General features: G+C 44.1%; 1 protein-coding gene across 1 annotated transcript; it reads left to right on the forward strand.

Annotated features, from left to right (window-relative positions):
- The first annotated feature begins 920 nt into the window (after nucleotides 1-920).
- Nucleotides 921-21568, forward strand: UTP14A (UTP14A small subunit processome component). Its single transcript, XM_070951774.1, has 14 exons — nucleotides 921-1058; nucleotides 3051-3124; nucleotides 3229-3293; nucleotides 4271-4413; nucleotides 5505-5660; nucleotides 7798-7917; nucleotides 8040-8134; nucleotides 9417-9540; nucleotides 10662-10739; nucleotides 11723-12074; nucleotides 13684-14015; nucleotides 17702-17892; nucleotides 19261-19360; nucleotides 21110-21568. The coding sequence occupies exons 1-14, from the start codon at nucleotides 987-989 to the stop codon at nucleotides 21395-21397; spliced, it is 2190 nt and encodes a 729-aa protein (XP_070807875.1). The 5' UTR covers nucleotides 921-986; the 3' UTR covers nucleotides 21398-21568.
- Nucleotides 21569-22076: the final 508 nt, after the last annotated feature.

A 22076-nucleotide genomic window follows, 5' to 3' on the forward strand; every position in this document is an offset into this window, starting at 1 on the left:
CGCCTCCGCACCGCCTCCCGGCTCAGGTGGGTGCTGCGATTGGTCCAGCCGGCTGTCACTCACTCTGAAGTAAAGCAGTGGGTGGGGGAGGGAGGGGGAAGAGAGGAAAGAGGGCGAGGCTGTTTTTCTTCGGCTGGCTTCTTTGCTGCTCGGGCGGAGGGTGGGTGAGGGAAGGAAGAGGCGCCGCCTCACTCGGGGGACCCTCCCGGTAGACCCAGGAGGCGGCTTGTTCTACAAACGGGAGCAGAATTTATATACATATATATATATATTTAAAAAAAAAGAGGTGGACTTCGTCCCCCTCAGGCAGCGCCTGATGTTGTGTGGAGACTCGAACCCGCCCGCTTGGCCCCGAAGGCAGCCTTTTTATTGGTCGGGTGGCCCGTCATTTGGGAAGAGCGGCGGGGCGAGCCGCCTAGTGGGCGGGGCTAAACGAGCCAAAGCGCTGGAACGATTTCCCCCCCCTTTGCGTCAACTAATCGAAACGGGTGGGCGGGGCCGACGTTGGATTCCTACGCTTCATTGGATCGGGGAAGCCGCGCCCCCTCCCTCCACGGTGGCCCAGATTCCAAAGGGGGTGGGCGCGGTCAGCGGTAGCCCCGCCCACCTGGTTATTAAATTGCCGGGGACCTCGCCCTGCAAATCGGGGTAAGGCTTGGAGGAACGAAGTGTTTTTTTTTTTTATCTTATCAGCGTCCTTTCCCCAACGCCTGGGAATTTGGCAATTTGCATAACATTTAAATAATTAGCATAGGTACCCGCAACAGGGCAAGAGCGGGCCCTGTACTTGTCATTCCAAATGAAAGAAAAAAAGGGGGGAAAGGGCGGAACTGCTGCAAAAGTCTGGCTTCAAAGGCGGAACTGCCGGTGCGCTTTACGGCAGAGAGGGCTCTTAACACGTGTTCGGTAGCCTTGTTCGGAAAGGAAAGGTGGTTCCCGAGTTCGGCTGGAAGTGGGGGGGAGTTTCGGTGGCTTTGCACCCCCCAATGGAGACTTTCCAAGAGGAAGATCCCTCCGAGAGGGAGCTGATCCCGAGCGAGGAGGACGAGGTGGAAGAGGTGAGCTCTCTCCCAAGAAAAGAAAAAGACTCTTCTGATTCTGGAAGTTGGATTTTTATTATTATAAAATCCTTCTCTGCACGGGATCGGATAAGTAAGCAAGGATGCATTTCCACGACCGACCGGCGGGTGGCTGCTTTTTCCTGCATTGAATGCGCTTGAGTGAATTGAGAAAAACTCTGCCCACTGTAGCACGTTCGATACAGTGAATGCGCTTGAGTGAAGTGGGAAAGTCTGTAGAGATTCTCAGTCATGGTTGTCCCAAAGGCAGGGGTGATATCCAGTAGGTTCTAACAGGTTCTGGAGAACCGGTAGCGGAAATTTTGAGCAGTTCGGAGAACCGGCAAATACCACCTCTGGCTGGCCCCAGAGTGGGGTGGGAATGGGGATTTTGCAGTATCCTTCCCCTGGAGTGAGGTGGGAATGGAGATTTTGCAATATCCTTCCCCCTGGAGTGGGGAGGGAATGGAGATTTTGCAATATCCTTCCCCTTGGAGTGAGGTGGGAATGGAGATTTTGCAATATCCTTCCCCTTGGAGTGGGGTGGGAATGGAGATTTTGCCGTATCCTTCCCCTGCCACTCCCATCAAGCCATACCGCGCCCACCAAGCCACACCCATAGAACCAGTACTAAAAAAATTGGATTTCACCACTGCCCAAAGCAGTGGTGCATCCTTTTTTTTTAAGGAGGTAACTGGACTTTCTTGGTTTTTTTTTTCTTTTGAAGACGTTTCCCTTTTCATCCAAAGTAGCTTCTTCAGCTCTGACAGGATAGTGGGGGAATGGAAGGATTGATACTCCTTGCAGACAGCTGGAAATTTGCATCCTTTTAGAGCAAGAGGTCTTCAAACTTGGCAGCTTTAAAGACTTGTGGGCTTCAACCCCCAGAATTCTCCAGCCACCTAGGTTGTGGAGTTGAAGTCCACAAGGCTTAAAACTGCCAAGTTTGAAGACCTCTGTTTTAGACGGTCCTTGAAGCACTTGGACATTTATCTGTGTCCTCAGGGTCACCTAAGTGGTGCTCCTGTAGTCTGCATTTTTTTCCCCTCTGGAAACCCATTCCTACTCCCACCCCATTCGAAGGGCTTCCATTCCAAAGCTAAAAAATCTGTAGAGATTCTCAGGCAATTGGACTTTCTTGTTTTTTCTTCTTTGAAGATGTTTCGCTTCTCATCCAAGAAGCTTCTTCAGCTCTGACAGGATAGTGAAGAATGGAAGGATTGATGCTCCTTGCAGACAGCTGGTCATTTGCATCTTTTTAGAGGGTCCTTGAAGCACTTGGAGATTTATCTGTGTCCTCAGGGTCACCTGAGTGGTGCAAATGGTTCCTGTAGTTTGCAATTTTTTCCCTCTGGAAATCCATTCCTACTCCCACACCATTCAAAGTGTGTTCATCCCAAATTGTATAGCTAAAAATCTTAATTGAGAAAGGCTCTATAACTGTAGCATGTTTGAGGGGAAAATGTGTGTGTGTTGGCTTGCTATGGTCCTTGGGGTTGCAAAGAGTGGGACACCACTTAGCGAGTGGACGACAAAAGCCTATTGATGCAGGCATAATTTACCACAAATTATGTTACTTTCATCTGGATTTATAAGTTCTTGCTTTAATGTTGACTGCAGCAAGACTATTGTATGCACAAAAATGGAAGGACGCTTCGATTCCTACCATGGACAAATGGTTGCAGAAGTTGACGGAGTTGGTTGAAATGGCAAAACTGACCACTCTGATTAAAGAAAAGAACTTTTCTTTACAAAGTACTTTTGTTTCCACTTGGAGACTGCTTCTGAACTTGATGCTTGAAGTGGAAAAAAATGAAACTCTGACTTTGGGTTTTACCGAATAGATTGATAGATCTTTACTGAAATGGCTTGTTCGTATTATTACGAAAAAGCAAAAAACTTGTAATTTGATGTTAATGTTTTTATTTTACTGCAACAGAGAGAGTCAGAAGTCAGTGTTTCTTCTTATCTTTCCTCACTTTCGTTCCCCAGGTGGATGAGGAAGGGGCAGCCAAGAAGCACCGGCAACTGGTAGATGCCCTCACCGCCTTGGTTGGTGGGAAGCGGTAAGAGAGAAAGTCCTTGGTGAGGGAGACTGAGAACAAGCCATCCTCAAAGGTTACCATGCAATCCTTTCCCACTAATAAATTGGTTATTGTCCTTCTTGCAGACAACGAAAGGTTGAACGTACTGAGGCCAGCGCGCAGATTTCAGAATTCGATGTGGGTGGTGGAGGTGAGATTTATTTATTTATTTATTTATTTATTTATTTATTTATTTATTTATTTATTTATTTTGCTTCTCACTGTTAAATCCATACAATACCTTTTGATTACCATATTTTTCGGAGTATAAGACGAACCTTTTTCCCCCTAAAAGGGGGTGAAAATTTAGGTGCGTTTTATACAGTGAATGTAGCCCCGCCCACCCACTGGCCCCCACCGTTTGGCCTCTGCCTCCCAATAGTTTACCTACTTGCAGCAAGCAGCAACAGCTCCTTTCATCCTAATTAGCACAAGTTGATTGGATCGGCCTCCCGACTCAGCTGTTTTGCTCAGGGCTCTGCTGATTGCTGCAAGGAGGTAAATTGCTGGAGCAGATTTTTTTTTTCTTTGTGCTAATCAAGCTATGCTGAAAACAAAAATGAAAGTAAAGCAGGCTGTTTGCTGCAAAGAGGCAAAATTGCTCAGAGACAGAGGCAGATTTCTTTTTCTTCTTTTCCTCACCAAAAAAGGTAGGTGCATCTTAATAGTCCAGTGCATCTTATACTCTGAAAAATATGGTATGTACCATCACATAGTAAAACTTTTACTCTGCAACAGTCTATAGGTAGTCCTTGTCTTACGACCACAATTGAGGCCCAAAATTTCTGTTGCTAAGGGAGACATTCGTTAAGTGAGTTTTGCCCCCATTTTGCCCCCTTTCTTGCCACCGTTGCTAAGTGAATCATTGCAGTTGATAAAAGTTTGTAACCCGGTTTGTTGAGTGAATCTGGCTTCCCCGCTGGCTTTGGCTTGTCAGAAGGTCACAAAAAGTGATCCCGTGATCTTGGGACGCAGCAACGGTCATACGTATGAGTCGCTTGCCAAGCGTCTGAATTTTGATCACACCATCATGGGGATGCTCCAAAGGCCGTAACTCTGAAAATTGTGTGTAGAATAACAGTGTGAACTTCGACATTCCCGACTCAGAAATATCATGGCCTTTTGCAGATGCCAATGAGAAAGTCCAGCTCTCGGAGCTGCTACAACCAGTTTCTGCTGTGCCAGCTCTGCGCCCCATTCGGAAACAGCTGAAAAAAGCCCAGCAGAAAAAACCGACTGAAATCCCACTTAGTAAGGAAGACACTGAAAGGGTAAGTCAGAAGGACAGTATTATTTGCGGGAACTGCTTGGTTGCCGTTTTGCTTCCTGGTGCAATTAAAGGGGCTGGTTTGTCACTTTTAAAGCCCTTCGTGGCTTGGGACCAGATTTTCTGAAGGACCGTCTCTTGTCGGTCACATCTACCCGACCCATCAGAGTGGAGAGGCAGGGAATGTTGCAGGTCCCATCCTGGAAGGAGATACACCTGGTGGGACCCAGAAGAAGGGTCTTCTCCCTAGTGGCGCCCTCTCTGGAACATCATCCCCACAGAGATTAGAATGGTCTCCACTCTAATACTCTTCCGGAAGGCGCTGAAGATCTGGTTCTGCCAGCGGGCCTGGGGAACATAGAGTGGGATGGAGCCCATTAAATGGCTCATGTGATCAGCTGTTGCCGGGTGGGTGGGTGGGAGATGGGGGTGATTTTGTTATATTGTACTATACTAATTGATTTTTTTTTGTTAGCTTTTATTGTTTTAAACGTGGTTTTATATTCTGTAAGCTGCCTTGAGTCGCCATGGGCGAATAGGCGGCAATATAAATTCAAATAAAAATAAATAAATTATTACTTACGGTATCTGTTGGTAGGAATTTGCATTCTGCGTGATGGCAAGAATGCGTATGTTCGTGTAGGGAACTTCTAAAGAGAGATTTTTTTTTTCCATGCTGTAGAAATCTTTACCATATTTAAACAGATTCTGCCTTCTCTTGCTGCTCGCTAAAAAGCCTTTTATAGACTAGCATCTGCACTGAATTGTGACTGTCCTTCCTATTGCATCATTTATTAATTTATCTCGTATTTGAAGACCATCCATCTCCCTCGCAGAGTGACTCTGAGCCATGTACACATAGATTAAAAAAAACAAAAACTGTGAATAAATATTATAAAACTGAAACAATATATCAAAAAAATATAATAAAACAAGAATCAAATAATTAAAATTCGGAATTAACAAAAAGGCAGTAAAGTGCTTTTTGTCTGTAAAGTGCTCCCGGAGATGAGTTTCTGTCATTGACCCTTGTAATGTCTCCTTAATGGGATGCTTTGACCATCGGGGCCCTTGGTTATCTGGTTGTGTCTGCAGGTGGTAAGAGAAGCAGCTTACACGCAGACAGCCGAAGCGCTGAACAAATGGGATCCAGTCGTGAAGCAGAATCGACGGGCAGAGCAGCTGATCTTCCCGCTGCAGCAGGAGAGCGTGAGCATTTTGCCCATCGAGGAAGTGATATCGGGTTGGCAGGTCAGTGTTATTTGGACCCTTATGATCATTAAAGTTGGTCTTTTCTGGCTGCAGCAATGTGGTAATCCCCTAAAACAGGGGCCGGAAACCTTAAAAACACTCAAAGGGCCACGAAGGTCCTAACCAGAAGCCCCTGTTCAATCCTGGAGCCGACCGGAGGTCTGGTTCCCCCATCATAGTCTCCTCCTAGCACCGGCGTCCTTTTTCCTCTACCTGTCTTAACCGAAAGCCCTATCAATTGTGGAGCCGACCAGCAACAGGGAGCCGCAGCAGAGGGATGAAAGAGCCACATGCGGCTCCAGAGCCGCAGGTTGCTGACCCCTGCCCTAAGATATACCCTGTGCTGTATTGACCGTTTACCATGCTTTTCCTAGCCCGTGGTTCAGCAAATTAAGGTGAAGGTAAAGGTTCCCCTCGCACATATGTGCTAGTCATTCCCAACTCTAGGGGGCGATGCTCATCTCCATTTCAAAGCCGAAGAGCCAGCGTTGTCCGAAGACGTCTCCGTGGTCCTGACTAAATGCTAAAAGGCGCACGGAACGCTGTTACCTTCCCACTAAAGGTGATCCCTATTTTTCTACTTGCATTTTTTACGTGCTTTCGAACTGCTAGGTTGGCAGAAGCTGGGACAAGTAATGGGAGCTCAGCCCGTTACGCAGCACTAGGGATTTGAACCGCTGAACTGCTGACCTTTCGATCAACAAGCTCAGCATCTTAGCCACTGAGCCACCACATCCCTTTTTTGTCAGTAAATTAGGTTGGTTCTATTCACTTAGGAAATTGAGTTGTAATTGTGCTTCTTATTTCTTCTTCTTTCTTTCTTTCTTCAAGTCAGATTTCACTCCAGGCAACTACCTGGACTATTTTAGAAACGGCTTGTTCTTGTCTTCCGTCTAGGGCAGAAAGAATGACTGGGTCACAGTCACCCATGTGGCTTCCATGTCTTAGCCAAGACTAGAGCTCCCAATCTCCTGGTTTTATCACAGAGTATTTCACCATTTAGCTAGGATTTGCCCATCATTCTAATCCATAAACGTGAATGTGTGTGACCATTGCAACTTCCAATCTGGTTCATAAGTAGGCCCCATAGTAGCTCTTTAACTTTGACCGGTCAAAAGTCAAGGACTATCCCTGTAATATTTTGATTATCTCCAACTTTCTTAATTTCAGTCAATTTAAGGGAACAGACACTGTATCCTCCTTGATCACTCAGTTATCTCCCAGAGCATCCTGATCCTACTTTAAGCTAACTTTGAAAACCACTGAGATGGCTCCCACCTTTCTGTAGTCTGCCTTCAACAATAGCAGCCATCTTGCTGGTTTCATCAACCTCCCTCAGAAACCTGGCCTGAACTTATTATTTTTTTTGTAAGGTTTTTTTATTTTTTTAACTTGAACATATCTTCCATTAAACAGTGTGTTTAATGTCTCTGTGCTATTAAAGTCAAAATTTACAGTATTTGTTACATTGATAATAGTTTTCTAATCTTACAATAATAATCAGCATTATAACGCTATTCATTTCTCCCTCTTAACGTATCTTCTACTGAAAATATAATATTACATTAGATATAATAATCTTAACAATCATATTGATAATCCTATTATCTACATCTCTAAACGTACTGTATGTTCTTTATTTCACTGATCTCCATTTATTTCTCACTTCTATTTTTATTCTCCAACCATCCATAAAATAGCTCCCATGTCATATAATATTCAGTTTGTTCTTTCTCCTTTATAGCAAGCGTTAATCTGTTCATTTCTGCACATTCTAATATTTTCCTAATCACATTCTCATCCGTAAGGATTTTGTCACTTTTCCAATTTTGTGCAAACACGATTCTAGCTGCAGTTAATACATGTATAATTAAATATGCATTTCCTTTACTATAGGTTTCGGGCAAAATCCCCAACAAAAATATTTCTGGTTTTAAATCAGTGTGCTGCTTTATCATCTTTTCCAACCACATTTGTATTTTTGTTCAATATTTTTTTGTCCTGTAGACATGTCCACCACATATGATATGTCCCATGTATCTGATGACATTTCCAACGTTTAGCTGATTTATCTTTAAACATCTTTGCCAGCCTCACATGTGGTTATGTGGTTTATGTCTACATGCCCCCTTTGCAGGCCCGGACCCCCTTGGAGCAAGAGATCTTCAGCCTTCTCCACAAGGCCCAGCAGCCAGTGAAGGATCCACTTTTAACCCCCCAGGAAAAAGTCTCATTGAAAGCCATGAGCCTGGAAGAGGTAAACCTTGTCCTGGCTGACCCCATCCCATCCTTTACCTTGCCTGCCCTGTCGTGCTTGACTCTGTTGTGACTTAACAGAACTTCCAGCCAGCTCTTCTTTGCTTCTTCCATGTATTCCAGGCTAAGCTGCGCAGAATGGAGCTCCAGAGAGCCAGGGCCTTGCAGTCCTATTACGAAGCAAAAGCCCGACGGGAAGGGAAAATTAAGAGTAAAAAGTAAGCACTGGTGGAATGCCACAGGTGGGAATGTGTTATAATGAAAGGAACTGGTGCTTGCCTTGAATGGGGCAGGTAGAATACAGGAGAGGAGAATAAGGAAAGAATAGAATAGAACAGAATAGAATAGAATAGAAATAGAATAGAACAGAATAGGGAAATAGAATAGAATAGAATAAGGAAATAGAATAGAATAAGGGAATAGAATAGGATAGAATAGAACAGAATAAGGAAATAGAATAGAATAAGGGAATAGAATAGGATAGAATAGAACAGAATAAGGAAATAGAATAGAATAAGGGAATAGAATAGGATAGAATAGAATAGAATAAGGAAGTAGAATAGAATAAGGGAATAGAATAGGATAGAATAGAACAAAATAAGGAAATAGAATAGAATAAGGGAATAGAATAGGATAGAATAGAACAGAATAAGGAAATAGAATAGAATAAGGGAATAGAATAGGATAGAATAGAACAGAATAAGGAAATAGAATAGAATAAGGGAATAGAATAGGATAGAATAGAACAGAATAAGGGAATAGAATAGGATAGAATAGAATAGAATAGAATAAGGAAGTAGAATAGAATAGAATATTGTCAGTTTGAATGTACACTAATCAGCATACGTTAAAGTGAAATTTCGTTGCATACGGCTCTCAAAGGGTCAGCATCTCCAATATACACTATATAATATAACATAAAATAAATAAGTACAGAATTGTGCATATACACACATATGTCACAGAGAAACATCACAGTCTAGTGCAGATGTACATGACGAGAAAAATGAATCTTGTGAATTTACCAGACGGATGGCCTAGCGGACAAAGCTGTTATAGAATCTGGTAGTCCTGTTAGAAATACTTAGCACTGGAAGAGATTCCTTTTGGTAGATCCTTGACCTTAGGACCAATCTTATAGCAACCATTCAGTTATGATAGATCCCCTCCAAAAGGAACTGAAGACCTGGTTCCAATGTGATCACATTCCTGATATTTGGCATCCGGCCTGTGTTTTATGGCCGTTTCAGGATCCCACAGTCACAGTAGTACAATTTATGATGGTTTTGTAGTTATAGTCGTAAGTCAAGGACAACCCTTATGATGGGGGATGTAATATATTAAAAACATCCAGAGGACGAGCGGTTCTGGGCTCTCCTCCAGTGCTTCGTCCTCTTGGCTTGCGTTGCCTTCCTTGAATCCAGAAGTGGCGGCAACTCTTTTCTTCACAACTTGGTTGATTACATCCACGGCGTTTCTCTCCTCTCTTCTCACCCCAAGGTTTCACAAAATGCTTAGGAAGGGGAAGAGTCGGAAGATCTTGCAGGAGTTTGAGACGTTGCGGAAATGCAACCCGGAGGCTGCCCTGGAACAGCTGGAGAAGATTGAGAAAGCACGGATTGAGGTGAGGCTGGTCTTCTTCCGAATGAAGCTACCGTATTTTTCGGACTATACGACGCACTTCTTTTGTCTCCCAAAAGGGGGTGAAAATGTCTGTGCATCTTATAGACCGAATACTGCTGAAGCCCTGCCCACCCGCCAGTCATTTTTTGGCCTCCACACGCCCTGTTTTCAGACCTTTTTTTTTTTTCTTTGTTTGGCCCATTTTCGAGGCTTTTTTTTTTTGCCTGTTTTGGGGGCTTTTTCAGCTCGTTTTTGGGGGCTTTTTTCAGCCTGTTTTTGAGGCTTTTTGACCCGTTTTTGAGGCTTTTTTCGGCTCGTGTTTGGCCAAAAATTAGCCAAAAAAAGCCTTGAAAACAGCCCCCCAAAAGCCTTGAAAATGGCCCCAGAAAAGCCTAGAAAACGGGCCTAGAAAAGCCAAAAAAATGGGCCGAAAAAAGGCCCAGAAACAGGCCAAGAAAAGGCCCCCCAAAAAGGTAGGCCAGAAACCTTTTTTTGTTGTTTTCCTTTTCTAAATTTAGGTGCGTCTTATAATCCAAAAAATATGGTAATACCTATATACTGCATGAGTCGAAAAGAGGCTGTGAAAACATCTACAGACCCCTCACATCCTGGACATAAATTGTTTCAACCTCTACCCTCAAACCAACATTATAGAGCACTGCACACCAGAACAATTAGACACAAGGACAGTTTTTTCCCGAATGCCATCACTCTGCTAAACAAATAATTCCCTCAACACTGTCAAACTAGTTACTAAGACTGTACTACTATTATTCTTCTCATCTTTCCTATTCCCTATCTCTTTCTACTTATGACTATAACCTTGTTGCTTGTATTTTTATGATTATATTGTTTTATTTTTTCCTAGTATGATTTTGGTTGCTTAACTAGTACCCTATGTCTATCACTAAGTGTTGTATCTTATGATTCTGGATGAATGTATTTTTTATGTACACAGAGAGCTTATGCACCGAAGACAAATTCCTTGTGTGTCCAATCACACTTGGCCAATAAAGAATAAAAATGAGGCCTCTCTGCTTCAAGATAAACCTGCAGGCATTCTTGGTTTTGGGGGACACCAATGCTCCATTGCGTTGACCTATTCTGTCTTTCTTTTTACAGGAGAGGATGACCCTCAAACACCAGAATAAGGGCAGGTGGGCCAAGTCAACTGTCCTTATGGCAAAGTACGACCTCCAGGTAAGAGAGCATCGGAGAAGGTTTCATCTGAACATCTTAAGATGTTAAATTGTAGTGGCGCAGTGGTTAGAATGCAGTACTGCAGGATAATTCTACTGACTGCCGACTGTCAGCAGTTCAGTAGTTCGATTCTGACCGGCTCAAGGTTGACTCAGCCTTCCATCCTTCCAAGGTCGGTAAAATGAGGACCCAGATTGTTGGGCTGATTCTGTAAACTGCTTAGAGAGGACTGTAAAGCACTATGAAGCGGTATATAAATCTAAGTGCTATTGCTATTCCTCCTTCTCTTCCTTCCTCTTATTTCCTTTCTAATTCTCTTTCCTGGTGGCACAGCGGTTAGAATGCAGTATTGCAGGCTGACTCTGCCCACAGGCAGGAGTTCAATGACCGGCTCTAGGTTGACTCAGCCTTCCATCCTTCTGAAGTTGGTAAAATGAGAACCCAGATTTTGGGGGGCAATAGGCTGACTCTGTAAACCGCTTAAAGAGAATTGTAAAGTGGTATTTAAGTCTTAAGCGCTGCTGCTATTTAATGGAGTCACTCCCAGTACTGCTACATTCATCTCAAGAAAGAGATGAATCCTAAAGGAGAAAATTGCCTAAGGAAGATTAACTATGCGTACTGGTTCATTCATTAATGTCTTGCTTTTTGCAGGACTTTGGAAGTTGTAAGAATACCAGATGCCAGAAGCAGCTACTCCTTAAGTTTTACTATTTAACACCTCATCCCTAGTAGATACTGGGCCAAAAACGTGCTTTATAAATTACAAGTTGGCCCAGCGTATCGGCTCGGATATAATTTTGGCATCCTGCACAGCTTGTGGTTTGCTTCTTGTTCCTTTTATGTTCCTGGTTTGGATTAGTGATCTCTGAAGATTTAGATAAAAATAAGGAAGTCAACGTGAGACTTGCTTTTGTGTTGATCTACTTGCAGTATATTTTTTTGGCTGCTGTATGGTGATTTCCGACCTTTTTATTTCCCAGGCTAGGCAAGCTATGCAAGAGCAGCTGGCTCGGAACAAAGAACTAACCAAGAAGGTCTCCCCTGCCTCAGAAAGCGAAGGGGAAGACGTAGGTGACAACCCTGAAGCAGAGAAGGATCTCGTTCCAGATGTCGTCAATGAGAGGTATATCGGAATGGCTTCCAGCAACCCCTGGATGTTAGGAAAAAGTCCCGCAGAATCCCAGGAGAAGCCAAATCTCCCAACAGAAGACAGCGAAGAGAGCGAGGGAGAAGGAGAAGAACCGTTCATGGCCAACGAGAAGGATCCATCTCAAGGTTCTGATGGACAGTGGCAGAGCCTGAAATGTCAGCAGGGCAGGGCTGAGCTTCAAGGTGAGCTGCCAAAGTATCCAGAAAGACTTTAATCATATCTTAGGGCAGGGCTGGGCAACTGTGGCCCTTTTACAACTCTGTTGCTGAAGTCGTATTTCCTGCAATCGAGTTTGGAGCGGTTTACCTTGAGTTTGTATCTATTGTGTGCTCGTGTATTGTTGCGGTTGAAGCTGATCCGACGATCAGCTGTGACGCGCGATTTAGATTTAATTTAATTTAATTTAATTTAATTTCCAATTTATATACCGCCCTTCTCCCTGAGGACTCAGGGCGGTGTACAGCCAAGATAAAAAACATAGAATACAAATATTAAAACATTTAAAATATATATAAATTTTGGCCCGAAGTTAAGAATCACAAACTAATTAAAAGAATTTAAAAATTTGTTCTAAGCCAACCCGGCTTGCTGAAAAAGATAGGTTTTCAGGGAACGACGGAAGGCATTGAGGTCATGGATTCTTCTTATCTCCGGGGGCAACTGATTCCAGAGGGTGGGAGCCCCCACAGAGAAGGCCCTCCCCCTGCGGGCCACCAGCCTACATTGTTTGGCTGATGGCACCCTGAGGAGGCCCTCTCTGTGGGAGCACACGGGTCGATGGGAGGTCATCGGTAGCAGCAGGCGGTCTCGGAGATAGCTAGGCCCTATGCCATGGAGCGCTTTAAAGGTGATAACCAACACCTTGAAGCGCACCCGGAAGACCACCGGGAGCCAGTGCAGTCCCCATCCAGATTAGCTAGACTCGTCGGACTTCCTGCTTTCTTGCTAATCTAAATCGCGTGGCAAAGCGGATTTCTCCCCCCCCCCCTTTGCTGTTCTACTTACCTTTGCAGACTCGAAAGGCTTCAAAATGTTCCTTTCTTAGCGCTGCGCGGGCGCGGTAACACACTCACAGACCCGGTAGCAGTCTTCACAGAATTTCGCCCCTAAGCGATTCCCATGTTATCCTAGCTAGCACGTGTGAACATATCTGAAACAGAGTTTTGCTTTAGTCCACCCTGGCAGCCTTTTCCTGTCATGCATACCAGAGGTGGGTTTCAGCAGGTTCTGACCAGGTCTGAAGAACCAGTAGCAGAAATTTTGAGTAGTTCAGAGAACCGGTAGTAAAAATTCTGACTGGCCCCGCCCACATCTATTCTCTGCCTCCCAAGTCCCAGCTGATTGGGAGGAAATGGGGATTTTGCAGTAAGCTTCCCCTGGATTGGGGAGGAAATGGGGATTTTACAGTATCCTTCCCCTGGAGTGGGGTGGAAATGGGGATTTTACAGTATCCTTCCCCTGGAGTGGGGAGGGAATGGAGATTTTACAGTATCTTTCCCCTGGAGTGGGGTGGGAATGGGGATTTTATAGTATTCTTCCCCTGGAGTGGGGTGGGAATGAGGATTTTACAGTATCCTTTCCCAGGAATGGGGTGGGAATGGAGATTTTACAGTATCCTTCCCCTGGAATGGGGTGGGAATGGAAATTTTACATTCTCCTTCCCCTGCTATGCCCACCAAGCCACGCCCACCAAGCCATGCCACGCCCACCAAGCCACACCCACAGAACCGGTAGGTAAGAAAATTTTGAAACCCACCACTGATGCATACTATCTTGATTCTTCTGGTCCAGAACCTGGCAATGGAGAGGTGCCACCAGAGGCTCCGCCGAGCCCCCCATCAGGGGAGCAGCCCTTCCTGAGCGAGAAGCTGAAACGCCTCCGCACCCTGGAGGATCTTGAAGAGGGCCTGGATCCAGAAGACGTTCCACAAGAAGACGAGATGCTCCAACCCAAGGAGACCCAGCCCTCCCAGTCGGTGGGCGCCGAGTCCCTGCTGCAGCCCCAGATCAGCAAGTCCAAGAAGTCAGCCAAGCAACAGACCCTGATTGATCTCAAGGCGGTCCTTGCGGGAGCACCGTGTGCCACGAGTTGCCCGCTTGTGCCTGCTGCAGTGCAGGATGAGGTGAGCATCAGTGGGCAAGGAGAGTAGACTGTTCAGGTAGAGGAGTGGTGTCAAACTCAGTTTCATTGAGGGCCACATCAGGGTTGTGTTTGACCTCGGGGTGGGCATGGCCAGCTCGACATCACTCGTGTCGGGGGCGCCTGTGGTGGCCCAGCGAAAACGGGCTCCCAAGCTCTGTTTTTGGCTGCAACGGCCTCCTGCAACCCTCTACCAGTGCAAATGGAGCTCGGGAGGGCCGCGAATCCGTTTCCACTGGCAGAGGCACCGTGGGCTGGTCCTTCACTGTTTCCAAGATGCCCCTGTGTGCCTGATTTAAGCACCCCCGTAGGCTGCATCCAGCCCATGGGCCTTGAGTTTGACACCCCTGATTTAACTGATCTTGCTAGTGGCAGTCCCTTGGATTGCAAGGCGATCCAACCGGTCAGTCCTAGAGGAGATCAACCCTGACTGCTTTTTAGAAGGCCAGATCCTGAAGATGAAACTCAAATACTTTGGCCACCTAATGAGAAGGAAGGACTCCCTGGAGAAGAGCCTAATGCTGGGAACGATTGAGGGCAAAAGAAGAATGGGACGGCAGAGAAGGAGGGGGCTGGATGGAGTCACTGAAGCAGTCGGTGAGAGCTTAAATGGACTCCAGGGGATGGTAGAGGACAAGAATGCCTGGAGGAACGTTGTCCTTGGGGTCACGATGGGAATCAGAAGCCCCCGATGGATGTTTGCTTGGGTCTAGTAACTGGAGCCTAAGCTCAGTTGAAACTGGTCAGAGTGGGCTACAGCAGTTCCTCCATATGAGCTGCTCCTTTCACTCATTTCAGGGTTGAGTCCAAATCACATTAAACCAAATTAGAAAGACAAGACAAATCATGGCCTGTTACAAGAATATTCCAGTGGCTTCCTTGGGCTTCTTTTATGTGTCCACGAGTGGAAGAAACTGAGGCATGCTTTTGTTCTTGAACCGGCCACACATTCCTCAGTATCTTCTAGCTGTGGACAGACTATTCAGGGGTCAGCATCCTGGGGCTCTGGAGCCGCATGTGGCTCTTTCACCTCTCTGCTGCGGCCCCCTGTCGCTCAAAATATGCGACACAACTGCCAATGTGCGACACCCGCCGGCACACAATTTATTGAGCTTTTCAACCCCCGGTAGGCCAACCATGGATAAATCCAAGAAAAGTTTCAGAAGAAAACAAAATGTTTAATTCAACTACATACGCTAGTTTTGTGGCCGCTCAAGAAATAAGTCAGGCACGGGAAGGATTTTGTGGCTCCCGGTGTTTTCTTTTCTGTGGGAAATGGGTCCAAATGGCTCTCTGAGTGTTTAAGGTTGCAAACTCCCTGCTCTAGTTTGCAGTGCTTTAAGGACAGCTCAAACCACGGCTCCCTGAGATTGAACTTGGTGGGGAAGCAGGTCATAAGAGGTGCATGGAGCCCCTTTGGGTTGGTGGTTAAGACACTCGGCTAGAAACCAAGAGGCTGTCAGTTTTTACTCCAACCGCCTAGTGAGTCCCACCTCTGACCATGAAGCCAGCTGGGTGACCTTGGGCCAGTCACTCTCTCCCTGCCTTAGGAAGGAGGCGGAGGAGGAGGCAAGGACAAACCACTTTGGAAATTTGCTTTTTAAAAAAAAACTCTGCAGGGATTAATCTTGGCGTTCCAAGGAGTCGTTGCTCATCCAAAGGGCACCGAAAGAAGGCGCAGCAATCTGGGCTGGTCCTCAGAAGAAATCCAGATAAACAATTTGCCCCCCAAGACAAATGAGTGCCTGCTTCTTAACTTTTATTTATTAACCTTTATTTATGAAGGAGAATATTTGTGGCTCAGGGTTGACATGAGGAGTCTTTGGTGCTCTCCGAGTTTGGATGTTTTCTTGCAGAATGTTTCATGACCAAGCTAGGTAATCTCATCAGTGCTTCTGATCAGCACTGATGAGGTTACCTTGTTTGGGTCATGAAACATCTGCAAGAAAACTAGCAAGCTGAGAGAGCCCCAAGGATCCCACAGTACTCCTCCTCTTCCATTCTCTTCTAGCACTGATGAGGTTACCTAGTTTGGGTCATGAAACATCTGCAAGAAAACAACCAAGCTCAGAATGCAGAAAGTCTTCCTCCTCCTCCTCTTCGTCCTCTCCCACTCCCTTCTAGCACTGATGATGTTACCTAGTTTGAGTCATTAAATGTCTGCAAGAAAACAAGCTCAGAGAGCCCCAAGGATCTCTTATAATGTTTATTTTTTTAGCTTGTGTGGGACAGAGATGTTGGGAGAGACAAGACCCCAAATGCTTTATTTGCTCCATTCCATACTGTTTCATCTCCTTTCAGGGTCCAACAGAATCTTTATAGCAAGAGTAGAGTAGAGTAGAGTAGAATTGAAGTAGAGTAGAGTAGAGTAGAGTAGAGTAGAGTAGAGTAGAGTAGAGTAGAGTAGAGTAGAGTAGAATAGAATAGAATAGAGGAGAGGAGAGGAGAGGAGAGGAGAGGAGAGGAGAGGAGAGGAGAGGAGAGGAGAATAACAATAGAATTAGAAGAGAATGAGAAGAGAAGAGAGGAAGAGAAGAGAGGAAGAGAAGAGAATGGGAATAGAATAGAACAGAATAGAATAGAGGAAGAGAAGAGAATGGGAAAAGAGAAGAGAGGAAGAGAAGAGAGAATGGGAATAGAGAATAGAATAGGAATAGAATAGAATAGAATAGAATAGAATAGAATAGAATAGAATAGAATAGAATAGAATAGAATTAGAATAAGTAGAATAGAATTAGAGTAGAGTAGAGTAGAATAGAATAGAATAGAATAGAATAGAATAGAATAGAATAGAATAGAATAGAATAGAATAGAATTAGAATAAGTAGAATAGAATTAGAGTAGAGTAGAATAGAATAGAATAGAATAGAATAGAATAGAATAGAATTAGAATAGAATAGAATAAAATAGAATAACAGAATAGAATTAAAATAGAATAGAATAGAATTAGAGTAGAATAGAATAGAATAGAATAGAATAGAATTAGAATAAGTAGAATAGAATAGAATTAGAGTAGAATAGAATAGAATAGAATAGAATAGAATAGAATAGAATAAAATAGAATAACAGAATAGAATTAAAATAGAATAGAATAGAATTAGAGTAGAATAGAATAGAATAGAATAGAATAGAATAGAATAGAATAGAATAGAATAGAATAGAATAGAATAGAATAGAATAGAATAGAATAGAATAGAATAGAATAGAATTCTTTATTGGCCAAGTGGACACACAAGGAATTTGTCTCCGGTGTATAAGCTCTCAGTGTACCTAAAAGCTACAAGTGATAAATCATGATCATAGTCATCATAAATACATTCATCATGAATCATAAAATACAGCACTTAGTGATAGTCACAGGATACTAAATAAGCAATCAAATCATACCAGGAAACTAAATAAAACAATGTAAAGGTACAAGCAACAAGGTTATAGTCATAAGTAGAGAAAGGAGATAGGGAATAGGAAGGATGAGAAGAACAATACAGCCTTAGTAAATAGTTTGACAGTGTTGTGGGAATTAGTTAAGCAGTCATTGAACATTTTTCTTAAAAAAATCACATTCAAAATAGCCCAGAGAACCATAACCTTCATCCGTTGCCTCGCCTGTTGACTGAGAACCTAAGGAGCTGCTTCTTCACCAAAGCCTGTTTTTATTTCCTTGGGCAGCTGGAGTCCAGTGCAAGCCAGAGGCAGATGATCCGAGAGGCTTTTGCGAGCGACAACGTCCTGGATGACTTCCTGAAAGAGAAGCGAGCGGCTGAAGAAGCCGGCAAACCGAAAGCCATTGATCTGGTGCTTCCCGGATGGGGCGAGTGGGGAGGCGTGGGGCTGCATCCAAGCAAAAAGAAAAAGAAAAGGTACATTGAGGGATGAGCTTGGATGGCTATCCAGGCCCCTGCCCTGTTCTCTGCTCAATCTCTCTGCTTCTCTTAACAATTAACCAATGGAACGGCTTGCCACCAGAAGTTGTGGGTGCTCCATCAATGGAGGTTTTTAAGAGACTGGACAGCTATGAGCCAGGGTGGCGCACTGTTTAAGAGTGCAATACTGCAGGCTACTTCTTTTTTTTTCCCCATATTTTTTTATTATTAAAAAAAAAATTAACATACATAACATACATGAATCATAATATATAATATTATAACAATATACACAATACAAACAATCAACGAGTGCTCCCCCACCCCTCGGGATCATTCCTGCTTCCAAAATCTTAAAGCTTCTTCTGGTGGTGGTATCCCCCTTCCTCCAGAAAACACATATATTAGGAACTGTTTCCAGATTCCATTGAATTCATTTACTTTCGTTATGCCCCTCCTTACTTGAATATTACAAATCAATTGATCATTTATGGCAATTTCCCATACTTCCTTATGCCATTCTTCCAAACAATAATCACCTTGTGTCTTCCAGTTCCTAGAAATCATTACCCTTGCTGCGGTCAACAAATTTGTTATCAACTCTTTAGTCTCTTTTTTACACTTTATATCTTCCAATAGTGAGAGTAATGTTACCTTTGGTGCCTCTTCTACCTTTATTCCTACAATTTCTTCAATCTCCTTAAATACCATCTTCCACAATTTTTGCACAAATTTACAATCCCACCACATATGTAAATACGTTCCTTTTTCCCCACAACCTCTCCAACAGTTATCTGAATAGTGTTGATTCATATTGCTTAATCTAACCGGAGTTAAGAAGTAACCTGCAGGCTACTTCTGCTGACTGCCGCCTGCCAGAAATTTGGCAGTTCGAATCTCACCAGGCTCAAGGTTGACTCAGCCATCCGTCCTTCCGAGGTCGGTAAAATGAGGACCCAGATTATTGGGGGCAAGAGACTGACTCTGTAAACCACTTAGAGAAGGCTGTAAAGCGGTGTATAAGTCTAAGTGCTGTTGCTATCTATCTATCTATATCCACTAGAGCTGTGGTGGTACAGTGGTTAGAATGCAGTATTGCAGATTAATTCTGCCAACTGCCAGCAGTTCGATCCTGACCAGCTCAAGCTTTCCTTCTTTCTGAGGTCGGTAAAATGAGGGCCCAGATTGTTGGGGGCAATATGCCGACTCTGTAAAACCACTTAGAGAGAGCTGTAAAAGCACTCTAAAGTGGTATGTAAGTCTAACTTCTATTGCTATTTGTCCAGAATGGGTATACAGTTGCTTGAGCAGGGGTTTAGACTAAAAGACCTCCAAAGTCCTTTCCAACTCTTGTTATTAAATTAGGTTCCTCATCAAGCCAGCGCCTGGACCCCCAAGGAAAGACCGCCACCTGCCCCACGTCCTGCTGAACGAACGGCGGAATGTTTTAGCCGCAGCTCATCAGGTGAGAGCAACATTCTTCCCGTTAAAATTTTGTGCATTTAATTGGATTTATTGATTTGATGGATGTAGTTGCCCATCTCACGACAGTGGCTCCCATTTAAAAGCAAAGCCAGAGTTGGCAGGTCAACAACGCAGAGCCTAAGCCGACAGATTCACAAGCCATGCTAACTCCGAATCAAATAAACCACACACTAGCTGGTTTTTACCCAAAGCACTTAATTTGGTCTTTGAACTTACTAACGTGTTTTCTGGGTTCAACCAATACAATGAATTGTTAGAAGAATTAAATGGCCCGAGTTTAACCAACATGCGAAGCTAACCAAAAATATAAAACCCGTTTAGAATAAGAATGCCACTACTCCATCTTTTGTTGTTGTGGTTGTTGTTAGTTGCGAAATCGTGTCCGACCCATCGCGACCCCATGGACAACGTTCCTCCAGGCCTTCCTGTCCTCTACCATCCTCTGGAGTCATTTAAGATCAATCCATCTTTAACCTGGTTTAAATGAATTGTGCATACCCAACCAGTAGTTAAGTGCAAGGAACAGGAATGGCACCTGCTAAGATAAAATCCATAGGAAGAAAAAGAAATAGATTTGAAAACTTTTTTTTTTATTTCTGAGAATCTTATATAATTTCCAGAAATAATACTAAAATTATACATGGGTGAAAATTTTGAAATATTATAAGGCTTTGGGCTTTTCTTTTTTTAGTTTTTTGGCTCTGCAAGTATCTGAAACAATTTCTAAATCCTAACATGGTGTGTAAATCAGGCCATTGTTTTATATCTGAAAATTGAGATTCAGGATGTATGTTGCCGAGTATCCGTGTTTTACAAATTGTGAACTTGGGGAAAATAAATGAAAAACCACTTAAGTTTAAAACTAATCGCTAAGTCGGAAGGCAGATATCCCTCTGCTGCCTTATTCCGATATTGTGCTGGCTTGAATGATGAGCCCTGGTGGCGCAGTGGTTGAAGTGTAGCATTGCAGGCTAACTCTGCCCACAGCCTGGAGTTCGATCCTGATGGGGCTCAGTATATAAACCTATTGCTAGTGCAGATTCAGACAATATCATGCTCTACTTTTCAGTCTTTCCTTTCGGGGCCGACAGTGATTCGATCAGCCTAACCAGCCAGGAAATATGACCAGATAAATTAATTCCATTTTTATTGCAAAGCTGCATTTAAGATAATTTTGCAAGCCTGAAATTACATGTGTCTCTCTTTTGCAGCCTGAGGACACTAGGGAGGATCCCTTTCTGAGTCTCTTATCCTGCCCCCTATCCAGTTGGGGAAAATGTTGTCTAATCTCTCTCTAGACCAGGGGTGTCAAAACTCAAAGCCCAGGGGCAGGATTCGGCCTGTGGAGTGCTTAGATCTGACCCATGGGGCCACCCTGGAAACAGCGAAGGACCGGCCCGTGGTACCTTTGCCAGCGAAAATGGAGCTTGGAAGGGCCATGTGCAGCCCTTGTAAGCTCTGTTTTCGCTGGCAGAGCGTTGCAGGAGGCCGTTGTAGCCGAAAATGGAGCTTGGAAGCCTGTTTCCTCTGGCAGAGTACTTGGGCCGCCACAGGCACCCCGACGAGTGATTGTCGAGCTGGCCATGCCCCCCCCCTCCCCAGGTCAAACACAACCCTGATGCAGCCCTCAATAAAATTGAGTTTGACACCCTTGCCCTAGACAGCATCTCTGCATCCCATCTCCCAAGGTCTTTCTCACATACCATGACGGGTCCTTTTCTTCCCACAGGTGAACCAGCTGCCCTTCCCCTTTGAGAACAGTCAACAGTTTGAACGCAGCATCCAAGTGCCAGTGGGCTCCACGTGGAACACGCAACGGGCTTTCCAACAGCTGACAGCTCCCCGGATCATCACTCAGCCGGGCCAGATCATCCGTCCCATCACTGCAGAAGACACCAACCTGATCCATCAGAAGGACAAGCCGACAGCCGCGGCTGGACCGAAACCAGATTTGGAGTTAACCCTCCCTCTCCGCCCGCCTCGTCCCCACCGTACCCCAAAGAAGAAAGGCCGGTAGGAGTGAATTTGTGCCGATATGACCAACGGGCACATTGGCATCTTATTGGCATTGTCCAGAACGGATGTCCTGCCTCTGGACTTTTCTTTACTTTGATGATGATCCTATATATACAGTAGTGGCCAAAATTGTGGAAACCTTTTGGGAAAAGTGTATTTTCTGAAACTAGCTAATAACACCACTTTTTTTTGGAGTAGTACCATAAAATTATATATCAATGGAAAGATAATTTAATCAAGAATGTAATGCAATAACTTTTATGAAGGATTTGCTATTAGAATAGCAGTTACAGTATAAAGAAGAAAAATGAAGCATGCAGAAAAAACAAGATATACAAAAATCACTATAGAAAAAATGAGATATACAAAAATGATGATGTCAGTTAATTGGGTAACCTTTAGCGTGAATTTTGGCCTTACAACGTCTTCCCATGGAGTGAACCAAGTTTTTTAGTTCTGCAGCTGTTCTAATGTGAAACCAAGATTGAATGATTGCTTCTATTAACTGAGTTTTATTGCTGGGTCGCTTCTGACTAACAAGTTTCTTTAGTCAGCTCCATAGATTTTCAATTGGGTGAAGGTCTGGGCTATTCCTAGGCCAATCCAGCAGTGGAATAGGATTATCTTGAAACTCCAAAAAAAAAAAAGTGGTGTTATTAGCCATCAAACCTCAAAAATAC

The sequence above is a fragment of the Pituophis catenifer genome, unplaced genomic scaffold, assembly GCF_029215685.1.
Source record: "Pituophis catenifer annectens isolate HBS135680 unplaced genomic scaffold, rPitCat1.0.hap2 SCAF_11, whole genome shotgun sequence".
NCBI lineage: Eukaryota > Metazoa > Chordata > Lepidosauria > Squamata > Colubridae > Pituophis > Pituophis catenifer.